The sequence below is a fragment of the Passer domesticus genome, chromosome 6 (assembly GCF_036417665.1).
Source record: "Passer domesticus isolate bPasDom1 chromosome 6, bPasDom1.hap1, whole genome shotgun sequence".
Classification (NCBI taxonomy): domain Eukaryota; kingdom Metazoa; phylum Chordata; class Aves; order Passeriformes; family Passeridae; genus Passer; species Passer domesticus.
The window spans coordinates 32524765-32538576 of NC_087479.1; the positions used below are offsets into that span (position 1 = coordinate 32524765).

The 13812-nt window shown below is 44.9% G+C and overlaps 1 protein-coding gene across 10 annotated transcripts in view; it reads right to left on the reverse strand.

Annotated features, from left to right (window-relative positions):
* Positions 1–13812, reverse strand: part of BMF (Bcl2 modifying factor) — a 33298-nt gene that overhangs the window by 15818 nt on the left and 3668 nt on the right. For 9 of the 10 annotated variants that reach the window (XM_064424211.1, XM_064424209.1, XM_064424214.1 and 6 more), the window contains one exon: positions 12833–12996. In XM_064424211.1, the coding sequence (XP_064280281.1) occupies positions 12833–12996 (164 nt within the window). Of the gene's footprint in view, positions 1–10259; positions 12997–13812 lie in introns of all 10 variants that reach the window. The other variant, XR_010364572.1, reaches the window with a different exon arrangement.

Here is a 13812-nt window from a genome sequence, read left to right on the forward strand (position 1 = left end):
CTCTGATTTCATCTAGTACAAGAAAACACATTCGTGCACACACACACTCCCCCACCCTCCCCCCACCACATTTTCCTTCCCAGCATCTCCAAGATAATACTGCCCTTTTTATAGCCACTTTTGACAGTAAGCCATAAATAATCAGCCTTGGAGCCCTTTCCTACTGACTGGAGCCAATTAAACCTTAAGCAAGAACATACTTGAAAACACACAAAAAACCAAAACCAAGAGGTTATTTCAGGTCCCATTGTCAAGGAAGAAACATGGGAGTTGAGTTTCAGGGGGACACCAGACTACATAATACAGCTTTGGGACAAGGACGCTGTTCCTCCTTTTGTTATATGTAATCACCCCTGCAAAAGTGGCTCCGATTATACCCCCACCTTCCTGCACTTTAATGGCATCTCATACAAACAGGTGGGTTTCTCCTTACATTGCCCAGTCTAGGATACTATTTCACCTCAATAACCAACTCTCTATTAGAAGTCAGTCTTCATTTTCTCATCCAGAATTCCATATTTGCTAAGCAGGCATGATCATTTCTGGAAAACAAAACAAACCAGCCCAAATCTCCGCCCCCTACCCCCCTCCCCAATCCCCAGCAGACAAGGAAACAGAAGATTGGCTTCCCACAACTTTGCTTCAGTACACAGGAGTTCATAAAAGAGCACTGAAGCACATTATATGAACAAGATGTTTCAACTCAGATTAGCCCAACAGGGCAGAACAACACAGTTGCAAGGCATTTTTTACATAATCACAAATAAGAGAGTTGCAACTGGAGTTGGTGTATGGGAGATGTGTCAACAGACAGCTCTTCAAAGCCCTTCCAGATAGCCATTAAATTATGTTTGTATTTCAGTGTGAGTAGATCTGTGCCATTTGAATCACAAGCACACACAAAACATGCTTCCAGAAAACCTGTGTTCATCTTGCATCTTAGCAATGGGCCATTATTCCTGCCCTCAAGACTTAATAAGAAGAAGAAATGGATTTGGAAAAGTTCACACAGATCCCACCACACATTTCAAGAGCACTGTGTTTGTAGCATAACCTGTAAGCAGTGGCTCTAGAGCCTTTTATTATTTATTTCAAAGTAACTAGTGCTGGGTTCAGTCCTTACTGATTGCACAGGCATTGCTAGGTCTACAGGTGAAAACAATCTTTTATAAAGTGTTCTGTAGGACTGGGTTAAAAACCACTAATTTGGTCTCAAAAAGCAAAAGCAAAGTTTTTGATTTTTTACTCGAATCTCAGTTTGACCAGGTTTGTCCTTCCTCATCAAACTCCGGTGATACTTAGCACCCTCCTCCATACAGACATACTCCTAAAACTGCTCAAATTGCACAGGGAACCACAACGTCCCTGTGACATCTAGATACCACGTTTTTAGCAAGCTATTACAGCTCAGGCAGATTCCTTAAACAGAGTTCTTTGAGTAAGACCTCAATGAAGTGGCATGCAAGAACAAAGTGGTCATCTGCAGCTTCCACAAGCAAGGAACTATGATAGGAGAGCATAGTGGACAAACATATTGCAGATGCTCTGAAGAAATCTGCTTTGTTAGATTATTTTATTCTATTGGCAGCCAAGAGGGTAAAAACTTGTCTTATAGAGATTTAGTAAGGGAAAGGCAAAAGGATGTTTAAAACTTGGCACAGAAATCCTAAGCTTGAAATACATCTCAGCTTCATTGATGGACCCTCCCTAATGGAAACTCTCATGGAATTTTTATAAAGTGGGTTAATTTGTGGGCACACAAGAGGAGTCCTGATTTGACATGTACAGTTTTACTATTTCACACTGTTGGGAGCATAAACACATGTAAGAACCCCCATGTTGATGTCCTCTTCTGGCTCCTCAAGTTTTATACCTCACCTGGGGAGAAAAGGATTACCTGTTCTTTCCAGTGATAGGTAAAAGAGGCCATGTTCTGAAAAAAACAGTGGAAGGACCGAGACTGAGCTCATATGCCTTTTTTTTTTTAAAGGGGGTACTTTTTGAGGAAGGTATTAAGTTTAGGTTTTATCTGGTAAATAAGAGTTTTAGAACTGTTCTTTATGATGGTTTACAGGTCTGCAAGAGAATCAGTGGGATGTGATTAGAAAATACTGAGAAAAACTAATATGCATTTACTTTATATTCTACTGTGTTTATTTCACTGCCTCTTGAAGTCACTTTTTGGTACAGCATTTTTGTCCTTTTCCAATTAAAATTGTTTCCTGTATTTGCCTAATACACTTGAGGAAGTTTCCATGCAAGAGCAGAATAGGAAATATTTTACTCTTGGTTTTCCTTGCTTATAAGAAGCACAACATCTCACATAACTTTTTTAAGAATGTTGACACCATTTTGTTTTGAAGTAAAAAATAGAGCACTACTTTGAGGGCAGCTTTCCAGGTTTTATTCCTAGACCTAGGGCTTGCTTGTATTTCCCTAGGTCTGTATTCAGCCAGCATTTTCTTCCATGGTGATGTGGTCCCACACACACTTTCACTGGCCCACATACTGGAGCAGCTCACTCACGATGTCCTGTCTCCATAGCAGTGCTGGAAAGTGAACTAGAGCAGCAAATGACCAAGGCCAGAACTAATCTGATAAAGAAGTTGCCCTTCGTGTTTAACAGATCATCCTAAACTATCTGATCCATGGCATGGTGTACTCAGGCTGATGCTTGTTCCAGGACAACAGAAAAATGATGACCTGTGAAGAGGAGCAAGCTGGGACTAAGTGCTTCAGCAGCAAGCTCAGCTAATGGGGTTTGGAGCTATAGCTTCACTTCTGGGTTGATCTGCTTTCTGTGGTACTAATTCAGCATGGGACAAGAGCCACAGAACGGAATGGCAAATATTATTTGCAGTAAACAATTTATGGAAATAACAAAAAAATGCCCTTTTCACAAGTTTCTGTGTCTTTTACCCCACATATGCTTCAGCCAAGACCAAAATTCTTAAAGATTTCAAGACTGAGGAGTTTTTGGTGTGCAATAATTTAGCTTTCAGGATGGACAGAAAACCCAGAAGAGTGATTCCATGAAATTGGCATATATATATATTTTTTTTTAATGTGATATGTTTTGTGACATTTTTCTAAGATTCATAACTATTGTGACACTGGTGTATCATTTCCCTAAGCTTCACAAGGCTGATTTGCCCTTTATCAAAATAACTCAATCCTCAGAGTCACTACTGCACAAAAATACCAGGGATGAACACTTTGCCACCTCCATGTGGGAGCAACAAAATGACCCTTTTGAGGCTTCCTTCCCAAGAAGGAAAGAAGCCCCTTTTGCCCTCTACACTAACTGTAATTAAAGAAGAGTAGACTTGTGAATACAGTAAGTCAACACAAAGTTGGAAACACATAAAACCGTTTCCTATTGCAGCTGCTGCTTTTTAAAGGGGATATCCTTAAGAGACTGTCTGTCTGAAACGTAAGCATGAATGCTTCAATGAGTCACAAGAAAAGGCCATTTTACAGGAAAAGTGTTCTCTGCAACAGTACATTAGTGAAGCCTCTTCCATGAACTGTGCTGAACCAAAAGCCAGACTACTTGTAAACAAACACACACACAAAAAAAAGCAAGACTTTTACTGGAAGCAAATGAAAGAGGAACACGACTGACCCGACACTTAGTCCTTGCCCATAATTAATTCCTAATACATGTTTCACACTGTAAGCATACAGATACATATCTGGCAAATAGCACCCCAGACGTCAAAACCTTTTGTACTCCTACCAAGCCCTTGCACAGGGTGATCAAAGGGAAGATCAGGACAGGTGATGCACTTCAAAGAAAATGCTGTCCTTTTGACACAGCTGCTTGAATCCAGGAGCATACATGTTTAACAGATTAATAAGACTCATTTTTACACTTGATATACACATGCCATTAACATCCCTGTTTTAAAAAGTAAATATGCTTGTCATATGCACACATGTTGTATGTGTGTCTGTCTGATACACTCCATCTACCCGCTTGATCTCATGGGCAGATTCTGACTTTGCTTCCTAGCTTCCAGACAATTAAGGGTTGTATTCTATCCCAGTTTAACTAGAAGGATTAATATGGCTGTAAATGGTGCTGTGAGAGCAAAAGAAGAATAATGGCATATGTGTACATAAAAACATTATTCTTCCTTTAATGACTAATACAAGTATTAGCAACAAGTTGTTGGGATTGTATTTATTCACTGAATACAAAAATACTTGCACACTGGGAGCAGCTGCTGACTCATCGCTGAAGGCTGTTTTGGCTGCCAGGTGGCTGGAGGCATATTGTGCTACCACAAAATATGCTTTAGCTTAGAAAGACTAGAAAGTCACAGTCCCCAAGGCAACAGAGGTTTCAGAAGGTGTCCCCTACTGGAGAGAGAAATGCAGGCCATTGGAAGTCAAATACAAATCTTTCCAGCTGTGATTCCTAATGACCAAAGTATAATGCATGTGTAGAACCAGCAGAGAAAAAAAGGAGGCAGTAACAGAGAAAAAAAATGAAAGAGGAGCTCAGCCACATGGTTTCTCATGGTAACACAATAAAGAGGATGAGAGCTCTACCTCGGGAAACTCCATCCTTCTGTCTCTTGCAATGACTTACATGGGACTCAACTTGTAGTAAAAGGAGGCATCACCTCAAGTATTGCTTCCTTTCTCACAAGCCTCCATCAGACTTTGCAACGTGTAATTATGGAGAGAGGATAGACAGTACAGGGCAAAGCTGGAAGGACGCAGGGTGCAGGGTAACCCAAAACCCATGTATGGGCTGCCCAGCCCACGCACAGGACGGGGCACGGACTGAGGCGCTGGTTCTGAGCAGCAAACAGCGACGGCTGTTGCCCCAAACCTGCTGCCGGCGCAGCTGCGCAGGTGAGCCGTTCTCAGCTTCTCGGCGTTTAAAAACAAACACGCAGCCGCTCGCGCCTTCCTCTCCAGCGCGGCAGGAAGGGGAAGCAGACAGCCGCCATGGCAACAGCCAGCTGACGGCAACCTGGGAAGGGCAACCACCGGCCACCGCGTTCCCAGGCCCTCGGCCTTCCCCTCCTTCCCCATCCCGAGGGGCACGCTGGCTTATTTTCCACAAATGCAGTAAATAGAGATCCCACATTTCCACAGAACTGTGCCCGATACCACTCTGTACCAGCGGCCCGGGGTCTGGCACGGCTCACCCCCATGCTCTGGGTGTGGGGGTGTGTGTGTGAGAGTGCTGGAAGAGATACCCCGGAGAGGACACTCCACACCGCCCAGCCGCAGCCGGCAGCTGCAGGAGTTTTTGACTTTTTTAAGGGTTTATTGACTGAACCTGCGTGTGGCAGGGCAGGGCTGTTCCACAGCTCCCGGTGTTCATCGCCTGCCCTGTGCCGGCCGCGGGACCCGCTGACCTGTGTTTGGCATCCATTCCTTCGCCAGCAGAAGGGAGGTGCTCCCAAACCTGCTCACTCTGCGGAGACCCCCCCTAGTGATTAAAGTCTGCCTCGGGGTTTGCTTAAAATAACACTTTAAAAGTTTTTACAGGAAAAATATCCTGGCGCGGGGGGGAGGGGTGGGCGCGGGGCCGCCCGGCTGCGCGGGGAGGCGGCGGGAGGGCAGGTGCAGGGCTGGGGCCTGCGGGCAGCGCGAGCTCTCGTCAGCAGCGCCGATGAGTCAGAGGCTAAATTTAGCCCGCGATATAAACACAGCCGCCGAGCGCAAACACGGCCCGGCCGGGCCCTCGCACGCACCGCCCGCCGCTCCTCGCCCGCCGGACGGCCCCGCTGGCCCTCGGGGGCTCCAGCCCCACTGCCAGCACGCCCTCGGGGCTGGCTCCCATCACGGAAAACCTAACTGGGGTTAATAGGAGTTGCCTCACTGCTTGTTTTTGGTTCGCTATTTTTTTCTGCCGTGGTCCGCTCCTCAGAAGAATTCTTTTTCAATTGGCGAGGCGGCTACTGAGGAAAAACAAACAAAAAAAAAAAAAAACCCCAACATCCAAACGGAGACTATAAAGGCTGGCAGGACATTCCTCCTCAGTGGCTTGAAACAAAAGAGAACTCTGCATTTGGGCACTTGCTTTCCTGCCTTTCCACCATAAAATTTAATTGAGTAAAATACAAACATGTACACTCCTCACCGTAAATAATCAGTCCAAACATCTCATCATCCCCCTCAAAGATGGCACTATCTTAATAAGATCAACCAACCTAGGTGGAGGACTGGAGGCACAACAACTAGGTTCCTATCAGCAATCCTTGTATGATCTCAGTCAAGTTATAACCTGCATTTTGTACTCTCCCACAATAAAAAATAAGTGGGGCATTACCACAATTATTTCTTAATTGAAAAATAATTTCTCAGCTGTCATATTGCTACAAGCAGAAAGCATGTTACTACTGTCACAGTGCTGCAAGAGCTGAAGAAATCCAGAAGAACCTGCAGAGACTGAAGGGGTTGTACAGGGGAGACAGCAGCACTGAACACTGACGTTAGAAATACTGCAGAATGATTCACGTGCACTGTCTCAATGAACTGGTTTGTGCTCTTTATTCTGGGCAATCTTGGTCTTTTGAGGTTGTGGCCCCACTGCCTCAAGACAGTCCTGTGTCCAGCAGGATTCATGGCACACAGTTGCACAGAGCTTGCACGGCTCTCCTGCCACCAGCTCCCTTATCCTCTGCTCACTTTCTCTACCAGAGCTAGGCAGGAAGTACTGCTTTTTAACATTATCCCCTATTTTAACACGTAATAACAGGAACACACATGCAATATATTTAAATCTTTTGTCAGCTGAAAGCATAGAAGAGGCTAGATTAGGATGATGTAGAAGTTTTGTGGGTCTTATTAAACTGATATACAATGATTATATGTGACTTCCATCAAGAGTTCGTATAGCTCAGCCTCCAGCAGCAGCCTTACATGGCTGCCTGAGGAAAAGCTAAGGGCAAGTACATGCAATAGCTTCCACTAGTACTCTCTTTCAGCATCTAACTAGTTTGAGCTTAGGATTTCCTGAGTCAGATCTGGTTTCTGTTTATTTAATGTCTGCTTCAATGGTCATAAACTTGTCTCAATTCCCCTTGAACCCAGATAAAGCACTAGGATGCACAATATGCCTTGACAAGGAGCTCCACTGCTTTCACCTGTTGCATGAAAAATGACCTCATTTACTTTGAGCTGGCTCCCACTAGTTTGACTTGATTTTGCCTAGTTCTTGTACTGGGAGAAATTAGTCTATTCATCTCCTTCATGTCACTTTTGATTTCTGTTTAATATTGCTTCCCTCTTGGTTTGTATCTTTTTTTAGACTTAGCAGTCCTTAGCCCATTTTTTCATATGGAAGTTCTATCGTTCGTCTTGCCCTTCTCTGAACCTTTTCTAGTTCTGCTGCATCATGAAGAAAACCAGCACTTCATATAACATTCAAGATATGGTCGAAACATGAATCTATACAGTGGCATAATTATGTTCTTGTTCTCAGTATCTTTCTTAACATACCAAAGAATACAATTTCAGAGTAGTTGTGAAATGGTCCAGCACATTTCTGTTAACCTGCATGTCAAGTAATCAGCTCCATGGGCAGCAGGATGTCAAAACAAGTACTAGGCAAGTGGCAGCAAGTTGTTGTGTCATTTGTATGCATGGGGAAGGTACACTTCCAAGCCCACCTCTTCCTTCATTGTCATTTGTCAAAACAAAAAGGGGAAAAAAAGTAATCTAATAATATTAAGCAAAAAAAACTGTCTCCACATACTTATATCAAATTTATGACTCCACTGACCATAAGGATGGCCCCTTCCTTTCCTCAAGCCTAGGATTCCAGTTCCATAGCCCTGAAGGAACTTTGTTTTACATCTCAGTCTTCCCAAACTCACACCCACCCTACCCCCCGTCCTTTAAACTGGGCTCACTCACTTCAGGAGTTCTCTCCCTCACCATGTTTGTGCATCCTCAGCTGGAGATTTGAGTCCCGCACCAGTGGGCAGCACACAGAAAGCAGAGCTGAAGAGGTGACCCACTGCTGTGCACAGCAGCAGCAAGGACCAGCCAGCAGGGAAGATCCTGAAACACACTGACCTACTCAAGAAACAAATGAACGAAAACACGTACCCCAGGTCTCAAAGAGACTGCAGGTACAAGTGAAGTGTGGAGCTACTGGTGCTACAGGCTTAGCTAGGACAGTCTGAATCTCTGCATTATTATTAGGAAGCTTTCCTGAACATTTTTACTAAAATATAAGGTCATCATAAAGAACAAATTCCTTCAAACAATGCCAGTGTAAAAAAAGCAACTGTTAAAAGTGCCCTGAATGTCCTTAATAGTGAAAAAAGCCTGTTGGAGTTTGGGATAAATGATGCTCCTGTAGTACCATGTACCCATTCTCTCATGCCAATAAGTTTCCGACAAGCGATGCAGGCTCCCTGTTGCATAAGTAGAAGTGTCTCAGAGGAGGCCTTGATAACTCTTATGAGAGACAGACAGGAAGAAGTATGCAAAACATAACACGTTTCACTTTCAAAGGAAAATAACATTTCCTTCTGGACATTTTCAGTGTCATTAGCTTGAGGCAAACAGGTACATGCCTAGCTGTCTGCCCACAGCCAGTGTGGATGCAGGGATTTGTGTTCCATGGGCTGCTGAACCCTGTTGCAGTGATGGTAAGACTTACTTGCTGAACCAACTGGGGAATTTAGAGAAACAAAGTTTTCTACAGCTAGATCCACAGAGGATTTTTGAGCATGGTCAGCATATCTAAATCAACTGCAGGATTCCTGATGTGTTGGAAAGGGACTTTGTTGTTGTTTGTAATGCACTTATTTACTCAAGAAAGCTCAGTTCTGATTCAGCATCTGGTTCTCATTGAGGCTCAGCTTTTTTTAAACTGAGCTTTCCAGATGGGTTGACTGAAGCACAAGGAGGTCAAGAGACTTGTCTGAGGTCATACAGCAAGTCAGTGGCTCTGCTTGGACCTGAGCCCAGAACTGTTCAAGGCTACCACTCCTTGGCTCTTAAAGAGACAATTTTATCCCCTGTGAAGTGATCTTATCTCCATGAAGAAGAAATACGATAAAGGCAGTCCCCTCAAAGCTGCAGCCTGCTTTAAAAGAGTAATTTTATTTGGAAAAAGCTATAGAGTTCCAGTGCCTCATTGGAGCCCGTCAAACTGAAGGGGTGTGATCCTGATATACAGTGTCATCCACCCCACCGCTGGATAACCCCCTGCTCCTCTGGGGTGGCTTTGCTGCCACCGCCATTCCTGGTTGTGTACTCACATCCCATTTAACAACCGCTCATGTCATGAAATACACTCTCCATTCCTCACAGGCAAGGAAACCCAAGTGCACTCAGGTCCTGAAGCAGAGCCCAAGCACTTGTTGCCACAGCCTGGACATGTGGGGTGTGGGAAGCACATCCCAGCCAACCAACCCACAGGTCCCATAAGCTCAGCTCTGTTCTCTATAACCTCAGAGCACACTCTTGAAGTTCAGCCACAGGCTGAGCTACAGCAGCAGCTCACCAATTCCATAGCAAAGACACACTTGCTTCAAACCAAGGAGGAGGTGGCAGGTACTGGCTTCTCTTGCAGAAAGCATACTTGCCTCTACCTTTGTTCTCCAGGGGCAGGGTGAAAAAAATAAAACAGGGAAAGTTTGCTAGAAGCTACACAGCCTCAATCAAGTAAGAGACAGTAAAGAACTCAAGAAAACATAGATGGGCCTCACATGTCATTCTGCAGAGCCCTTGCAATCTAGATCAACCTGTAGCAGGCTCTGCTATTTAGGAACACAGAGTGTTGCTCAAGTCTTCTTACAAGAAATTCAGCATCTTAAGTAGATGAAAGACATGGAGTTCTAGGGAATGTTGTGTTATTGCTCTAGCACTGTTCTAAGGATGAAATAGCCAGATTTTAAATTACTGTTTTCTGTTTAACATATTAATAGGAAATGAAACTCTGAAAGTGATTTTCATGCCAAAAAGCAAGCATAGGTGCAGCCAATTTTCTTATTCTTACTAGATGCATACCCAAAAATCTTTTGTATAGGCAAGAACCACAGAATAAATACCATTTAGCTCCAGAAACCCAGAGAAGAGATAACAGTGACTCTCCAGGGCTCCAAGTGTAGGATGGGGTTAGACCATGCATGCAGCAGAGTCCAATGACAACTCAGTGATGTCAGCCTCAGCAGCAATTGCTTGCTCAGTTTCTCTCTCAGCCAGGGATGTACATTAACCAGCAGCCTTTGTGTCAACACAGCCTTGCTGCTGCAGCAGCAGAATGGGGGCCATACCTGAACTGCTGGAGAGTCTCACAGAAGTCAAGAGCCATGAGAAGGCAGCTCTTGAGCTAGCTGGATGCACCATTCCAGTGCTAAAAGCCTTTCCTAACTTCCACTGGAAGGGCACACGCATTTTCTTTTCACAGGTTCACAGATAAATGTTTTTTAGGCTCTGAAAACAGGCACAGCTTGTTGAAAACCAAGCTTGCTCTCTCTCTCAGGACTTCACAAGACCACACTGGTGTGACTAACTTTGTGGTATTCTAAATCTGATTCAAGACACCACTCTGGAAAGTTGGTTTTGACCAAATGTTTGAGACAAGCTGAAATGGGGTTTCAAATCAGGGGTTAGTTTCACAGCAAGATAAACGACAGCCTAGTTTTCCATGCCTCAGAGACTGCCCCTTCCAAACCACAGCACATTGTGAACTGCTCACGTGTCTCCAGGGCAGACCGCCTGCTCCTTCAGCAACGGGCTGGGCAGTCACTGCACATAGGACAGGGGGTTCTCCAGAGGGATTCATGCCAAAAGCCAAAGGAAATCCTCCATGCAGGACTGGGAGAGAAGGGAGTGGGCATGACAACAAAACACTCCACAGGGATCAGTGCTTTGGACACCAATATGTGGCTCAACACTCAGTTTCCCTGACAAACAAGAAAGAATCCCTTAGCAGATCCAAATGCCAAGGCCTATCCCAGGGTCAGGCTGTGGATAACCACTGGCTGAACTACTCTGTCCTCGGGTTAAGTTTTCTAGTTGGTTTTGGTATTTTTTTCCCCGTTTTGTTTTCAAATTTAAATGTTTGAAGGCCCCCCGCTCCTGTCCCCTTTACAACTTGTTGCTGTTCCAGTTCAAACAAAGAGCGCGGAGCCCCTCCTCTGGCGGGCCCCGGGGGCCGGGCCGGGCCGCGCCGCCCAGCACAGCCGGACGCCTTTGTTTACTACGGCTCCACACGCCGGGCTGGCCGCCGGCCGGGGCTGCGCGGCCGGGCCGGCACCGGGAGCCGCGGCCGGGCACCGGCAGCCCGACCCCGCCTGCCCTGCCCTAGTGGGGCCGGGGCGGGTGGGCGCTCCCGGACGCGTTTCCAAGGCACGGGCATCAGATAGGGACACTCCCCCCAGATGAAAGGGGTCAAGTTACAACCAGTTCCACCAGTTCAGTGCAGGGCTCCTCTGCCAAGTTGGTTAAACCTTCCCTTTGCTGTGAGACAGCCTGGCGAGAGAGCGGGGCCTGCAGCTAACGCTGGCGAAAAGGCGCCACCGGGGAAAACCCCATTCAACCACAAACAACACGTTAAAAATCTCGTGGTAGCTCTTTATTCCTGCAGTTCCCTAAATGACATTCATAGCCCCATCTACATTTCTACAGGCTAATCTTCCTTTTCCTTCTTTAATCATCCACTTATTAGGATGATGCAGGAGTCCCAGAATTTCCTCATCTCTCAGGTGACACAGAGGGGACCAAGCCTTTGCCCAGCCACAAGCCACACTCTCTGACCCGGACAGAGTCCCTCACTTACCTTTGAGAAGGGCTGTAAACCATCCCACAGTTAACAGAGGACAAACTCACTTGGAGTAGGATAAACTTTCTGTCCCTGTCTGAAGTCATCAAAATTTCTTCATATACAAGCAGATGCACACCCTCCTTGTTGGGCTTGCATAGAAGTGGCAAACTGCTGCGAACTGCCAAGCTTCTGCCACCTCTGACCATCTCTGTATGGGCTGAGATTTCCATTTTATCTCTACTCAAAGGGGAAGGAGAGCAAGGAAGAAAGAATCGAGGGTTCTGGGGGTAATGGTTATTTTGTTTCTTTGAACAGCAGTGTTTGGGTTTTGGTTTGATGGGGTTTTTTTGGGGTTTTGTTGTTGTTGGGTTTTTTTGGTGGGTTTTTTTTTTTGTTGTTGTTGTTTTTTGTTTTTGTTTTTTTTTTTAAGAAACCAAGAATCTGGAGTGTGTTTTTCAGACCTGATAGCATCTTACAGGTGTATTTTGTGGTGAGGAAGTTAGTCACAAGTCTGAGACACTAGCTATGACTGTCTTACTAGTAGCTGCTAGCAAGTCTAGTATGATCTAAATATTCTTTACAACGTTACATAGAACTACCATTAGAAAACAAGAAGTGTTAGAACAGACCCAGGCTTGTTATCTCCAAGACAAGGAGCTGACATAAGCCACTGATGGCTACATGTTCCACAGAAGAGAAGGTGCTGGTGGTGAGGAGAATGGAGATGAGTAAAGGTTGTAATAAAAAGCAAGAGGAAGATTCCTGGGAAAAGCCTCAAACCCCACTGCTGATGAACAGGAAGAGCTGGAATAGCAGCATCTAACACAGAAGAGCTCCCTTCCTGGGCAGTAAATGCTTATATTCATATTCCCTCATATTCTCTTCCCTCCACCTGCCAGTCTTTAGGAAGAGCAAGCAATCTAGCATAAGCAAAATCCATCAGGATACTCCTGCCATTTTATCACTGTTGGCAGTATGCTGTCTTAAACAACAGTTCACTTAGCTGATGGCTGGAGCCAGTCTTCAGAGTAGCACTCTTGGACAGGTAAACCCCCAGTTTCCCCTCCAGAGACACCCTACCCTCTGCATGTGGAGCCGGTGGAACTGGTCGGCGATGCACTGCAACTTCCGTGCAATCTGCACCTCAGCTCGTGCTTCCCGCTGACCTTCCCGAGCTTCCTCCTGGAGGTGCGGATCCAACACAAAGCCAGCTGGAGGGACATGTAAACGGTAACCAGCACTCCCTACAAAACAGAGCAGAAGTGTCATTCTCTCAGTGCAAAGATTATCTTTTCTGCTGAGTACACTTTGTGGAGGAAAGAGCTGTACATAGTCCTACATTTTTGACTTTTCAAGTCTAGTTCCTGAAGGCCAAACAATGACTGTATACTGTAACACAGTGCAGTAAAAGATTTGCCCAGCTTTCAAATAAACTTACATTCATTAAACAGAGCATTGTGTTGATTCCCATAGTCAAATGAGTGGCAGGATCTTAAAATTTATTTCATTTTGCTTGCTTACAGCTCAGCCAAATGCTGTGGCTTGGGATTTTTTTTAAGGATAGTTTTGCAGTTTTACAGGATCTCTGCCTCAAGTTGTCTCCCCTCAAAGGTAGAAGTATCTTTTGTGTCAGTCTTTTCTTATTTTTCTGTAATTTAGTGATTTTAGTGATTTGAATTAAAGCTGAATTGGATACACAAAGCTGAGTGGTGACCCATCAGTTACTAGTAAAATACCAGATGGACATGCTACTTATTCAGCAACTTTAACTCCAGTGAAGAGCCTAAAAGCTGTAACTTTTTGCATCTTCTTCTCTTCACTGAAAACTTCTAGGAGTTTCCACTTCCTACGTGGATGAGACAGACCACTGGTAGTTAAAAATGTAGGCAAATTGTAAGATATGAAGTACGGTGAACGTTTAGACATCTAGCAGTAAGATCAAATGTGATAGAATAAAACCAAAGAGAGAAAAGAAATATCAAAGACAAGCAGAAGCAATGAGCAAGTGTCCGGTTCCTGCAGTAGACAAGCAATGGTAAGAAAATACAAGTTGTCTTTCT